This window comes from Petromyzon marinus, unplaced genomic scaffold, assembly GCF_048934315.1.
Source record: "Petromyzon marinus isolate PM22_M1 ecotype Great Lakes invasive population unplaced genomic scaffold, UKy_Petmar_22M1.pri1.0 PM_G_Scaffold_21, whole genome shotgun sequence".
Taxonomy (NCBI): domain Eukaryota; kingdom Metazoa; phylum Chordata; class Hyperoartia; order Petromyzontiformes; family Petromyzontidae; genus Petromyzon; species Petromyzon marinus.
Window position 1 is genome coordinate 2,316,735 of NW_027422773.1, and position 14,871 is coordinate 2,331,605.

The window sequence follows — 14,871 nt, forward strand, 5'->3', positions numbered from 1 at the left end:
CGTGTAGTGTAGTTTGTCACGTAAACAAACCGTGTCACCGATCGCCACGTTTCGTTAAGGTGACACCAAACCTTGCCGATTGGCCGTGTCGGGCGGCGGTGGCGCAGTTTGACGGCACCGCAGCGCCGGAGAAATGGAGGCTGAACCTTAGGAGGATGTTTCTAAGGACCTTACTCTCTCACTCACTCTCTCCCGCGTGAGCAGGTGCAGGACGTCAGGATCCCCGTGAGGCGAGCGTACACCACGGTGTTGGTGAGCGTCATCGATGACAATGACCACACGCCCGTCTTCGCCGTCGACCCCTACGAGGCCTACGTGGTGGAGTCGGCGGCCGTGGGCTCCACCGTGATACGCGTCAATGCGTTCGACCGCGACGACGGCCCCAACGGCAACGTCAGATACAGCATCAAATCCGGTGACCGCTCCACCACCACTCCCTCTCCCGCCGCCACTCCCATCCCACCGCCGCCACTCCCACCCACCCGGGGGGAGTTTCTGCACCGGGGCACATTTCCAGCGTCGTGGTTTCTTCGTGGCGACGCTCTGTCGCGTCTCTCTCCCTGAGCGAGTCGGGGGGGGGGGCCTGGCAGCCGACGGGCCGCCGAGGCTTCCCCCGCGTTGTTTGTCCTCGACAGCTCCTTTCGGTTTTGACGACGCGAACTCGCGTTCGTCCGACGACGACGATTCAAGACGCCCTCCGAATTCCCCCGACAGGAAACGTGGGGAATTCCTTCACCGTCCACCACACGCTGGGCGTCGTCTCTGTTGCGCGGAAGCTGAACGGTTCCGCGGTGGAGAGCTACGAGCTGATGGTGAGGGCGGAGGACCACGGGCGCCCTCGCCGCTCCACGGTCGCCACCGTCCGCATCGTCGTCAACGCGGACGGTGTTCCCCCCAAATTCACCCCCGTCGGCGTCAACGGCTCGGCGGAGGTCGCCGAAGGGGCCGTGCCCGGGAGCATCGTGCTCGCGGTGAGCGCCTCCGGCCAGTCGACAGTCACCTACGAAATACGGGAGGGCGATTCCGAAGGCGCCTTCGACATCCACCCGACGTCCGGGGTCGTCGCCACCAAACGGCCGCTGGACCGCGAGCGGACGCCGTCGTACCGACTGACGGTGCGGGCCACGGACGTGGCGGGCCTCTCGGCGGACGCGTCGGTGTCGATCCGCGTGCTCGACGAGAACGACAACGCGCCCGTCTTCGATCGCCCGCGCTACCGCGGGGCCGTCGGCGAGGAGGCGGCGGCGGGAACCCCGGTGCTGGACCCCGACGGCGTCCTGCTCGTCGTCCGAGCCACCGACGCAGACGACGGCGGGGGGCGTGCGACGGTCGCCTATCGGATCGTGGAGCGCAAAGCCAGAAAGTACTTCTCCGTCGACCCGCGCACGGGGGCCGTCAGGACGGCCGGGGCCCTCGACCGCGAGACGACGGCCGAGTTCCGCTTCTGGGTGACCGCGTCGGACGGCGGCAGCCCGAGGATGTCCGCCAAGACGCCGGCCGAGGTGACCGTCGCCGTGCTGGACGCCAACGACTGCCCGCCGGCGTTCTCGGCGGCCACGTACGAGACGACGCTGATCGTGCCGACCCGCGCCGGCGCCCACCTGCTGACACTGGCGGCCTCCGACCCGGACGTCGGCGCCGCGCTGACCTACCGCGTCGCCTCGGGAAACGTCGGCGGTGCGTTCGCCGTGGACGCGCGCACCGGGGACGTCGCGGTACGGAACGCCTCCCTCCTCGCCGCCGGCTACGACCTGCGGGTCGAGGTGTCCGACGGGAGGTTCTCGAGCGCCGCGCAGGTGAAGGTCTCCGTGCGGGCGGTCGGCGGCAGGCTGCGGGTTCCGCCAAAGATCTCGGCGCGCATCCCCGAGAACAGCACGGCGATCGTCGCGGTCGCCGTGGTCGTCGCGACGGGGGGAGATCTCAACGAGCCGCTCGTCTTCGGCTTGCTCAACCCGAGCGGCGCGTTCCGGATGAGGCCGACGGCGGGCGTCCTGGAGACGGCCGGCGTCGCGTTCGACCGGGAGGAGTGCGATCGCTACGAGCTGCCGGTGGAGGTGAGGGGCGGCTCCCGGGCGCGCCCGAGCGTCGCTCACACCGTGGTCGAGGTGGACGTCGAAGACGTCAACGACAACGCCCCGGCGTTCGTCGGCCTGCCGTACCGCGCCGTCGTCAGGACGGCGGCAGCTCCAGGGAGCGCCGTGCTGACCGTGGCGGCCCTCGACCGGGACGTCGGCGAGAACGCCAGGGTGAGGTACTCCTTGAGGGACGACCACAATGACCGCTTCGTCGTCGATCACTCCGGCGGCAACATCTCGCTAAGGAGGAGCTTCGTCCCGGACGCGTCGGGCAAGGACTTCGTCGTGACCGTGGTGGCGACGGACTGCGGGGTTCCTCCGCTGTCGTCCGCGGTCGACGCCACGGTCACGGTGCTCGACGAGGACGCGCCGGCATTCGAGAGCCTCTCCCACATCGCGTGGGTGCCCGAAGACGTCGCGCCGCCCGCGCCGATCGCTCACGTCCGCGCGATGGCTCCGGGGGGCCTGCCGCTCGTTTTCTCCATCGTCGACGGCGACCCCTTCGAGCAGTTCTCCGTCGACTTCGGCACGGGCGTCGTGAGCGTCGTCGGCCCTCTGGACCGCGAGACGCGGGCCAACCACCGCCTCACGGTGCGGGCCGCATCCCCGGCGACGGGCCTGCACGCCGACGCGAGCCTGGACGTCGTCGTCGGGGACGTCAACGACAACCGGCCGCTCTTCGCGCAGGGCGCTTACGCCGCCACGCTGTCCGAATTCGCGCCCCCGGGGACCTCCGTCGTCCAGGCGAAAGCTGCCGACGCCGACTTGGGCTCCAACGGGGCGCTCCGCTACGAGATCGTGGACGACGGGGAGAAGGGCGGCGAGGGATTCTACGTGGACCCGGACGGCGGGCTGGTCGTGACCAAGGCGCCCCTGGATCACGAGCGAAGCCGGCTTCATCGTTTCTCGGTGCGGGCGACGGACGGCGGCTCTCCTCCCCTCGCCGCCTACGTTCCGGTGACCGTCGCCGTCGAGGACGAGAACGACAACGCCCCGGTGTTCGAGCGGCCGCTGTACGAGGCGTCCGTGAGCCGGCTGGCCTTGCCCGGGCACTTCGTGGCCGCGCCTAGGGCGTTTGACGCCGACGCGTCAGACGCCCACCGGCTCCGATACGCCATTGTCTCCCCTTCCAGGGACGACAATCGCGAAGCATATCGCGACATCGAGACCAGCTTCGCGATCGACGTCGAGACCGGCGTCATCTTCGTCATCGGCGACAGACTGCGATTAGGCCTCGGCAAGGTAAGGTAATTTACCTTTTTTACCGGGTAAAAGGGTAAAGGTAAAGGGTAAAGGTGTCGACATGCCAAGGGGTAAGGTAAAGTGTAGGGTAAAGGTAGCTCGGAAGAATTACCCGGTAGGGTAAAGATAGCGCGAAGTATTACCCGGTAAATACGGTGCCTTGTTTACTGCTAAAAGCTCCGTGGCGCAGTCCGTGGCCTTCATTTAATAAGTTTTTTTTTTTTAAACACGCTGTTATGAAATGTACCGTACGAGTAATGTAAGAACTCCACGACTCCAGGAAGTGGCCCCGAAGCTTGCCACAACATAAGGGGCCGTGCCCAATTACAGCCAACATCAGTTGACAGTGGGCAATTAGACCCAAGCCGAAACATAACATATAAAAAATAATGTTTAAAAATATTTTATTTTATTTTTAATGATAGTATATAGTATTGTCATCAGTATGACATAAGTATACCAAGTTTGCAGTCGAAACCACATTGGGAAGTGGGTTAAAATTGAGTTACAAGATTTGACGCTACAACAACGGCAACAACAGAGTGAGTTAAAAGAAAGCGTGTAAAATTGGAATAATCGAGAATATTCTATATGATAAAAGCGCTCTACCTAGCATTTACCTGTTTTAAACCTTTTTCATGTGTAGTACCCCAGTAATTACTACCCTGTAATTGGGTAATTTGTATGGGGTAAGGGTAAAATGTAGGGTAGAGTGATTGTATTGTGGTAAGGTAAAAGGTAGGGTAAAGGTAGGCTCGTTGTTTTTACCTTTTACCTTGCTGAGACCTACCTGCGATGGCGGCCGCCCGCCCGCTACCGCCTCCGGGTCTCGGTCACGGACGGCGCGTTCGTCAGCGTAGCCACGGTGGCGGTCGACTTGCTGCCCGCCTTCGAGTGGCCCAAGTACGCGGTGGAGATCCCCGAAAACTCAGAGGCAGGGACCCCAGGAAGGGCGCCCCCCGCCGAGGTGATCTTCGCCACGGGCTACGCCAACAATCGCCCCCCGCGGTTCTCGGACTCTGTGGTCTACGTCCGCGTGCCGGAGGACGCGGAGCCCGGCCTGGCGTTGGCCGTCATCCGGGCGGACGACGCGGACGCCACGCCGGAACACCGGTGGCTTACATACCACCTGGCGGGTAGTGTATAGTAGTTAGTAGTGTATAGTGTAGTGTACCGGTACAGCACGACACGCGTTGCGTTGGAGAGTGAACCCACCGCTACATTTGCAGTTGGCCGCGGAGACCCCCCTCGCGTTAAACCGACTCTCGTCGTCAAACTCTCGGTCACATTCTTTGGGTCTTTCGGTAAATGAAAAATTTATGATAAAATATCGCGACATTTCGATCGCAACACAAGCAATCGTCGTCGTGAGAGAGAAATTAAAACTCCCTCTCCATCACGACGGCGATGAACGACCGCGTCCTACCCACCGCAGGCGGCGACCCGCTGGGCCACTTCTCCCTCGGCCCCGTCAACATGGGGGGCGAGCGGACGCTGCGCCTGGAGCGGCCGCTCGACCGCGAGGAGAAAGAGTACCACAACTTGCGGGTGATGGCCACAGACGGCACCTACGCGAGAACGGTCGTCGTGGTCGTCATCGTGCTGGACGTCAATGACAACGACCCCATGTGTGACAAGGTACCGGTGTCCGTAGACTCGCCGCACAGACCCACACACTACAACAACGACAACCGCCATTAGCCACTAAGTGGTGGTGACGTCACCACTAATACAACACCAACACCACTATACCACTAATACCAACACCACTATACCACTAATACTAACACCACTACTACCACTAATACCAACACCACTACCAGTACAAACACTAATACCACCACCACTACTACCACGACTACCACCACTTCCACCACTACTGCCATACTACCGCTGTGCCCCACGGTGCCCCCCCAGCTGTGGTACAACGTCACCGTGCTGGAGGACGTCGCACCAGGAGTCTTCATGCTGAGCGTTTCCGCCCGTGACTCCGACCTCGGCCCTAACGGCACCGTCAAATACTCGCTGCACGACGCCGGAGCGACGCTCTTCCGCTTGCACCCCGTCAGCGGTAACACTCCTCCTGTCACTCGCATAGTCACGCTCCTCTCACACTCCTCTCACTCTCATAGTCGTTAGGGTCGGGATCGAACCCACGAGCTCCTGCGTACCAGGCGTGGTAGTTAACATCTCATAGCCACTGTGGTGATGATGATGATGAGAGAGACGCAAACTCCATATTTACAGCAGCAGCCAGGGTGGGGGTCGGGATGGAACCCACGATCTCCTGCGTACCAGGCGAGGTAGTTATCATCACCACAGTGGCTATGAGATGTTGGGAGAGGCGTAAACTCCAAATATACAGCAGCAGGCATCGTCGGGGTCGGGATTGAACCCACGACCTCCTGCGTACCATGCGAGGTAGTTAACATCTCTCGTCGGCGTGGCCCCGCGTAGGGAAGCTCTTCACGCTGGCGCCGCTGGACCGCGAGGCCGCCGCGGTTCACGCGCTCACCGTGGCCGCGACCGACGGGGGCGGCCGCTCCTGCCGGGCGGAGGTCCTCGTGAGGGTGGAGGACGTGGACGACTCGGCCCCGCGCTTCCTCGTGGGGTTGCCCCCCCGTGCCGTCGCCCTGCGTTGGCGCCACGCCGGCGTGGGGACGGCGGTGACGAGCGTGCGCGCCGTCGACTCCGACCTGGGTACGGTGACGAAGTTGACGATGACGACGGAGATGATGATGACAATGACGACGATGACGTACACGTACACATGTGAGTGTGTACATTATGGGGAGCGGTGGTGTAGCGGTTAGCGCTACGCCGCGCTACGAACCCGGCGACCGGGGTTCGATTCCCGCTCACGGCCAACACCAGTGACGATTATCTAAACCGGTCCCGGGCCTCCCCTAGGTCGACTCAGCCTCAAATGAGTACCTGGTGCGGTGTGTAAACATCACCAGTAGGGAGGCAAAGGCGGCCGGGCGTGGTGCTGGCCAACCACCCACTCGTGTGCCACAGTGCCGGCCTTTATAGGTGCTACTCGCTGACAGCACTTGCCCCAAAAGTCTGAGGCTACACGTGGGATCTTTGACTTTGGCGATCTGGACACATTCCCATCGGTGAGCTCCTCCAGCAGGCAAGGCTGCGTTGGCTGGGTCATGTGGCTTGCATGCCCAGCCACCGCATGCCGAAACAGCTTTTGTTTGGCCGGATCGAGGGGGCTAAACGGGCGCGGCACGGGCTAGAGAAGAGATGGAGTGACGTGGTACAGGAGGACGTGGAGCTGAGTGGACTTGCCGATGACCGGTACCAGCGGTCTCGAGATCGGCCTCTGTGGAGGAGGCTCGTGAAGGACGCTACTGGGCAGTTGGAGGCAGTCGCCCTCCAACAACAACGGAGGGCGGAGAAGCGACGCTCACAACAACGAGCGGAGCGCCAGGTGGCTAAAGCACAGCAGGTTGGCACAGTAGGCGGTACAGGTGGTGCTTCAGCCAGTTATCTCAGTCATCTCAGTCAGTCGACCCGTGGCACCTGGGTCTGCCCCGTGACCTCCTGCCAGCGGGCGTTCGACACTTCACTTGACTGCCTCAAGGTGCACATTGCCTGGCACAAGCGCCGTGGTGACGCCACCGCCACTTAGTGGCGAATGGCGGTTGTTGTTGTTGTCGTGTGTTTTAGGCCGCCGCCGCGGGGTGACTCACTCTCTGCTGGACTCGGCCGGCTACCGCTTCGCCATCGACGTCCGTTCGGGCCTCATCATCGTCAAGCGTCCGCTGGAGCGCCGTGCCCTCTACAACCTCACGGTGCTCGCCCGCGCCGGGGGGGGGGGCTCGGCGCCTTCCGCCACCGCGGCGATTTCCGTGTCCCTCCGTGACGACGATGACGTCGCCGCCCCGGCGTTCCGGCGGCCGGCTTACCGCGTCACCGTGCCGGAGGACGCGGCTCCGGGCACCACGGTCGTCACCGTGGCGGCCACCTTCGGCGGGGCGGGCGCGCCGAGCTACGGCATCGCCAGCGGCAACGAGCTCGGGGCGTTCGGGATCGACCGGAGGCTCGGTGAGAGACGCGGCACGGGGCACAGACGGCGGCCCTCTTGGGTCTCTGTCTCGCACAGAGACCCATAGACTCACGCAGAGGTGCATTCTGTGTGTGTGCTGTGTGTGTGCTGTGTGCATGCTGCGTTCGTGCTGTGTGCGTGCTGTGTGAGTGCGTGCTGTGTGTGTGCTGTGTGTGTGCTGTGTGTGTGTGTGCTGTGTGCGTGCGTGCTGTGTGTGTGTGCTGTGTGCGTGCGTGCTGTGTGTGCCGTGTTGCCCCAGGCGTCATAAGCGTCGTGGCGAGGGCCCTGGACTACGACAAGCGCCGCCACCACTACCTGACGGTGTGGGCCGCCGCCGCCGGCGACGGCGACGGCGGCGATGGCGACGACGCCGGAGGAGCGGCGACCTCGCCGAGCGCCATCACCGTGGTGACCGTGGACGTCACCGACGTCGACGATGCGCTGTTCGCCAAGAAGAGCGCCGTCGTCGGGGAGGAGGACGCCCTGCCTGGTGACGCCATTGTCACGGTAATGGCGTCGACCCGTGACGATGCCGGTTACGTCGTCGCCAGACCGTCGTCACGGTGACGGCGTTAACCTGTAATGTCGCGTTTAGGTCGTCACTAAACCAGCAGCAGCAGCATGATGATGATCATGGTGGGTGGTAGGGTTTGTGTCGTGGTTAAAGCTGTCTCTCTTGCGGTGTTATAGTTAAAGCTGTCTCTCTAGCGGTGTTTGTGTTGTGGTTAAAGCTGTCTCTCTGCTGTGTTTGTGTTGTGTGTTTTTTGCCACCGCCGTCTGTCTCCTTCACCGCTGCAGCGTCCGTAGAGTGGAGCAGCCGGCGACGCCAGCAGCGAGAAGGAGGAGGAGATGCTGCGTCCTCGTTTGCCCGACGGAGCCCCTCGCTCGCTCATTGCGGGAGCGTGTCCGCGTGCAGATCACTCAACTCAAGGCTGACGGATGTTGTTTTGTTGTTGGTGCCTAATTGTACGTCGCCGCTTTGGTGATGCACCTCGCCAGGCGAGGATCGCACGCCTCCAACGTATCCGCTGTCGGTTAGCATCGGAGGGGACTCGTGGCTCGGCTCGGGCAAACGTTACCCGCCACGGCAGTGCCCTGGTGCCATTAAATTAAAGCCCCTCCTCGTTTTGTTTGTGTTGCAAGACAATTAGCATTTTGCTGTGCGGTGCGGCAACAAAAAACCGATTGCCCGCCGAGTAAGGGGCTGTTATCTTTTTTTTGTTCAATGTTTTTTCTTCGAAACACATCGGCTCTGGTAGATGTTACTAAACCCGAAATCTTTAAATTTGCCGCTGATAACGGTGCGTTGGATGCTCGCACTCCTCTCTGTCCGCTGTAAAATTAACTCGATGCGTTCCCTCATCAGTTCTTTCCTCGGATTCGCTGCGAGCACCATCGACCCCCCCCCCCCCCCCCCCGTTGCACTGGAGCGGAGTGCCATTAAACAGCATCTCTTTTGTTTGCATTTTGACTGCTTGTGTTGTGGTTATTGCACACACGATGCCTTGAATAAAGGTGTCAGTTTTTGTGCCAGTTAAAAGGGTAAAACCTACTTCTATATCTTGTTACTGGCGAAAGCGGTCTCATAATGTAAATGCTCAACCGAGCCCTCAATACTCTGATAGTGCGCTGTTTTTGAGTTGTATGCCTTTTGGCGTCTTCTGGTCCAACACCAGTGGAGACTAGGCTCTAAGAAAAGACGTCCCGGGTGTGGACCAATCAAATTCAAGGACAGTGCATATTATTATCAGAGTTGTCTCTTTTGTTTGCATTTTGACTGCTTGTGTTGTGGTTATTGCAAACACGATGCCTTGAATAAAGGTGTCAGTTTTTGTGCCAGTTAAAAGGGTAAAACCTATTTCTAAGTCACCCCCTGTGAGTGGCTGGCTGAAATGTCATCTGTTGAGGAAGTACTGAAGGCGTTCCGGAGTCTGAGACCAGGAAAGGCAGCGGGTAGAGATGATCTCCCAAGCGAAATGCTGAGGGAGGGTGGCGTTTGTGCACAAACTGCCCTATATGACATCATAACAACAGTCTGGACCACTGAACGGGTTCCGCAGGATTGGAAGGATGCCCTGGTGGTCCCCCTCTTTAAGAAGGAGGACCGCACAGACTGTAACAACTACAGGGGCATCTCACTCCTCAGTGTGCCGGGAAAGGTCCTGGCAAAGATTATTCAACATCGCCTTGCCAGGCACGCTGAGGAGAGGCTTGCGGAGCCCCAATGCGGTTTCAGGAAAGGGTGGTCCTGCACAGATGCCATATTTTCTGTCCGTCTGCTACAGCAGAGGTGTAGGGAATTCCAGCAAAACCTACATCTCTGCTTTATTGACCTGGTCAAGGCCTATGATACCATCAGTAGGCCTGGGCTCTGGGTTCTTCGTGCTTTTGGAGTCCCTGACCATCTGCTCACGATCATTAAGGACCTTCATGATGGTGAGCGGGCCCGGGTAAAACTACGTGGCCGGGAGTCAGAGCCATTCCCTGTACACCTTGGGGTGCGACAGGGATGTCTTCTGGCTCCCACATTATTTAGCATCTATTTTGACCACGTAGTTCGTGAAGCCTTCAATAGCTATATGGGGGGAATCTCCATTTGGTACAGATATAATGGGAGGCTGATCGATGCCCGGGTGTGGTAAAGGGATGGCTCCCTATTGCTCAACCACGTTATACATGCTGATGATTTGGTAATAGCTGCTCATTCAGAGGAGGAGTTGGAGACGCTACTGCTGAGACTGGAGCGTCCCACTAAGAGATGGGGCCTTACCATCAGCCCCACCAAAACTAAGCACCTGCCTGGGTATTTTCTACCATCGTACACTCCACCCCCACAACTCCCAATCGGTGATGGGGCAGTTGTGGAGAGAGTGGAGAGTTTCCCATACCTGCGCAGTGTGCTTATGACCGGCTCCAGTTTAACAGCAGAGGTCTCACTCCGAATCAGTCGAGCGGCAATATCTTTTCATCGGTTGCGTAACGCTGTGTGGAAGCTACTTGGTCTGTCGCTCCGCACTAAGCTTCAGGTCTTCTCAGCCATGGTCATTCCCTCCCTTCTCTATGCTTGCGAAACGTGGACCCCCCTAATGGAACATCTTCGCCAGTTAGAAACATTTAGGCTAGCCTGCCTACGATCCATCCTGGGTTTAACCAGGCTGGATTGTGTGAGGAGCTCACAAATCTTAGAAAGATCAGGGCAAGGTCCCATCAGTGAGCTCCTCCGGCAGGCAAGGCTGCGTTGGCTGGGTCATGTAGCCCGCATACCCAGCCACCGCATGCCGAAACAGCTTTTGTTCGGCCGGATCGAGGGGGCTACACTGGCACGGGCTAGAGAAGAGGTGGAGTGATGTGGTACAGAAGGACGTGGAGCTGAGTGGACTTGCCGATGACTGGTACCAGCCGTGTTAAGATCGGCCTCTATGGAGCAGGTTCGTGAAGGACGCTACTGGGCAGTTGGAGGCAGTCGCCCTCCATTCAACAACGTAGGGCAGAGGAGCGACACTCACGACAACGCGCGGAGCACCGGGTGGCTATAGCACAGCAGGTTGGCACAGTAGGGGGCACAGGTGGTGCATCAGCCAGTCATCTCAGTCGACCCGTGGCACCTGGGTCTGCCCCGTGACCTGCCAGCGGGCGTTCGACACTTCACGTTGCCTCAAGGTGCACATGGCCTGGCACAAGCGTCGTGGTGACGTCACCGCCACTTAGTGGCGAATGGCGGTTGTGTGTGTATGCGTGATGGTGTGTGTTGGTGTGTGTGTGCGAGTATTCGTGTGAGTGTGTTGGTGTGTGAGTGTACGATGGTGTGTGTGTTTGTGTGTTGGTGTGTGAGTGTGTGATGGTGTGTGAGTGTATGATGGTGTGTGTGTGTGTGTGTGCGAGTGTTTGTGTGTTGGTGTGTGTACGATGACGGAGTGCACCTATCCTGGCACAAGCACCGTGGTGACGGCACCGCATTGCGCTATAAACCTGGGCCATTCGAGTTCGATTCCCGACCACGCCTACCATCAATGGAGAGTGATTTCTGAACGATCGTGGGTCTCGCCTAGGTCAACTCAGCCTTGAATAAGTACCTGCTCAGGTTTATTAAAATATACCGGCGGAGACAAACGCGTCCACGCGTGGTGCTGGCCAGGCCAAACCAACCCCTCGTGTTCCACGCCGGCCTTAATAGGTGCTCGCTAACAGCCCTTGCCCCAACAGTCCGTGCAGGCACGCTGGAGTTGCTTTGCATTCGTCTGCGAGTCTGTGTGTTGGGTGAACACGGCCGAGTGAGTTTTGCGATGCAAGTGAGTGGTCGTGTGCGTGCATTTCATTTCACGATCCCAGCGACTCCGATCACGGCCACCAACACACGAGTGACCATTATCCGAAGCCAATTTCGGGGTCTACCCCTAGGTCGACTCAGCCTGAAAACGAAGGCCCGGCACGGTGGGTAAACATCGCCACGTTAGGGAGACAAAGGCGGCCGGGCGTGGTGTTAGACACCCATCCCTTCGTGTGGCGTGCCGGCCTTCACAGTTGCTCACTGACTGCACTTGTCCCAAAAGTCTGTTCAGGCTCTACGGGGGATCTTTGCATTTGGGTGAGCTGGGTGGGTAAACGGGTGGGTACATTCGTTGGAGATTAGATGAGTGGACGGGTAGGTGAGTGTGAGTTTGGGTGAGGGGGTGGGTGAGTGAATGGGTTGATGAGTGGTAGATGGGGCGAGTAAGTGGGTGAGTGAATGGGTGAGTGGGTGTGCATTGGCGAGCGGATGGGTAGATGAGGGGTGGGTATATAGATGAGTGAGTGGATACGTGGATTAGTGGGCGAGTGTTCGGTGGTTGAGTGAGTGGATGGGTGAGTTAGTGGGTCAGTGGGTTAAAGCAGGTCTGTGGGTAGGTGGATTAGTGGACGGCAAGTAGGCAGGTGAGTTGGTGAACGGGTAAGTGGTTGAGTGCGTGGCTGAGTGGGTGAGTGAGCGTATTGGGTGAGTGAGTGAGAATCAGGGAGTACGAGTGGTTGGGTGGGTGGATAGGTCGGAGTGTCGCTGAGTGAGGGCTAGGCAGCTTCGGTGAGTGGATGAATCAATGGGTGCATGGGTGAGTGAATGGGTGAGTGATTGTATGGGTGAGCGATTGTATGGGTGAGCGATTGTATGGGTGAGCGATTGTATGGGTGAGTGAGTGATTGTATGGGTGAGTGAGTGATTGTATGGGTGAGTGAGTGATTGTATGGGTGAGTGTGATTGTATGGGTGAGTGATTGATTGTATGGGTGAGTGATTGATTGTATGGGTGAGTGATTATATGGGTAATTGTATGGGTGGATGAACGAGTGGATGAGAGGGTGGGTGCGAGGGTAGGTGGATGGGTGGATGGGTGGGAGGGTTGGTGGGCGGATTGGTGGGTGGGAGGGTGGGTGGATGCGTGGGAGGGTGGGTGGGAGGGTTGGTAGGTGGGTGAGTGGGTGGGTGGGTGAGTGGGTGGGAGGGTGGGTGGGTGGAAGGGTTGGTGGATGGGTGGGTGGGTGCGAGGAAGGGTTGGTGGGTGAGCAGGTGGACACGTGAGTCGGCGAGTGGGTGACCGGTGATACTGCTCAGCGGCGCCCGCTGAGTGCAGGCTGAGTGGATGATGATTGTGTGTGCGGGGCTGATGGTCGTGCGAGTCGGTGGCTGGGTCATTGGCGTTGCAGGAACGAGGCGGGCGTGGGGGTGGCGAAGTGGTTGGATGTTTGTTTTTTCAAACATCTGGCTAGTTTGTCAGTTACTCCCGCAATGTACCTTTTTTTGATCGTTTTAATTACTTGGGCAGTTTCAATGCTCGTGTTATTTGATTTGGTTTTGGTATTCAATGCCCTCTTGATTTGTGCATCATTGTAACCCTTCATTTGCAGCGCTTCTCTGACGTGTGGAATTTCACTTCTCAGACTGTCACCTTCTGACACTTTCTTAGCTCGATGAATGAGCGTCTTGATAAGAGCAGATTTCTGTGCAGGGTGAGGGTGTGACTCTGCATTCAGATAGGCATCAGCATGCATTTTCTTTCAGTAAAAACTGTGCATTATTTTCCCATTTAGACCCCGTCCGAGCAGAATATCCAGAAGTGGTAGAGTAAACGACACGTTTATACATTTACGCGATCTAACCCAAAGAAAACCTCTATTATGCGTGCATATTTAGACAAAGTTTTGCCAGCTGGCTGGAGGGAGAGATAGTTACGGATGAATGGTTACGTCGAAAGGACGTGCATGCTGCTATATGCTTTAAAAAAAGTGTATGCCAGACACCACGTGAGAGCAGAGTCTGAGACAATCGCACCCCACGTGGATTACGGCTTCGTGTGGAGGCATTCATCCAGCAGTGGATAGAACACGGCTGCTGATAGTGATGAATGAATGTATGCCCTTCTTAATATATATTTTTAAGAGTATATTATTTGACTGCTGTGGTGTAATGGTTGTCACACTGAACGTGCAACAAAGACGTCGCAAGGTTCTAATCTCCTACATCGGGCAGCTGAAACAATTGTAATGTCTTACATTTCGCCAACTCTGTCCAGCCAGCAGCATGCACGGTACACCACAATCAATCAATCGACGGGTTACATGGAGTGGGGTAAAGTGTCGGTCCTCCCACCTCTTCCAAGAGGAGACCAAAATGCCCGACAGGAGGGGCTCTTCGAGCAGAAGAAGAGCCCCCTGGCGTGAACCGCAATTGCAGGGCTGAAGCTTGAACCTTTACCATTAAGAATGTTTCTTATTTGTAAATTCACCTATCTGATAGGCACCTAAATTGTGTGCAGACCGCACTGTTTAACGAGGGCCTGATGCACAGCCACGCTTTCGTAAACATAGCGGCGTGCTAACAGCACACGGAACGTTGTTCTATACCTACATGGCTGGCTATGTGTTTCGTGAGACAGATGCATTATGTGTGAATGGCAAATGTCCTGACAGTTGTGGAGATTCGCGAAAGGCATTGGCGGGGGAGCTGCAAATACATTTACTCGGCAGACGCATTTAACCGGCAGTGACTCATGCTCTCATCATCACGTTCTTAAAGCGCTGCCCCGGGGGTAAATTTTACGCCTTTCTGGAATCCGTTTGATTGTGCATTGACTGGACAATGTGAGAACCCAACGCTTAGAATAATGCGTTGGCTGCGAAATTACATATCGCTTTATTATCCACCATTCCTAAACGGAGTTAAAGTGATGTGTCCGCATTTGTGTTTGGGGATATATTTAATAATACGGAGTTAGACTCATAGCCTTAATCTAAGTTGTCTTGTGGTTGTTGTTGTTTGACTTGCATCCCACTGGGATTTTTGCACACAGCGTTTGGTGTACGGTGCTTTTTCAGGAACATTTTTGCTGTGTTTTTCCCTGGATTTTCTGTTTGCACAGTCACATAGTCACTTTTAGATGTTTTCTTGTTCATGTTTTTGTTTTTTTGTTTGTTGCAGTTGCACCCGATTCAAGAGCCGAATGGCTCACAGGGCTCTACCAAAATAAAT

The 14,871-nt window shown here is 57.7% G+C and overlaps 1 protein-coding gene across 2 annotated transcripts in view; it reads left to right on the top strand.

Moving 5' to 3' along the window:
- Positions 1–8,839, top strand: part of LOC142912560 (protocadherin Fat 1-like) — a 37,847-nt gene extending 29,008 nt beyond the window's left edge. For both annotated transcript variants that reach the window (XM_076060674.1, XM_076060675.1), the window contains exons 10-18: positions 205–415; positions 715–3,317; positions 4,102–4,453; positions 4,753–4,955; positions 5,235–5,388; positions 5,775–6,017; positions 6,996–7,373; positions 7,634–7,881; positions 8,173–8,839. In XM_076060674.1, coding sequence (XP_075916789.1) covers positions 205–415; positions 715–3,317; positions 4,102–4,453; positions 4,753–4,955; positions 5,235–5,388; positions 5,775–6,017; positions 6,996–7,373; positions 7,634–7,881; positions 8,173–8,181 — 4,401 coding nt within the window. In that variant the 3' untranslated portion in view covers positions 8,182–8,839. The remainder of the gene's footprint in view (positions 1–204; positions 416–714; positions 3,318–4,101; positions 4,454–4,752; positions 4,956–5,234; positions 5,389–5,774; positions 6,018–6,995; positions 7,374–7,633; positions 7,882–8,172) is intronic.
- Positions 8,840–14,871: the final 6,032 nt, after the last annotated feature.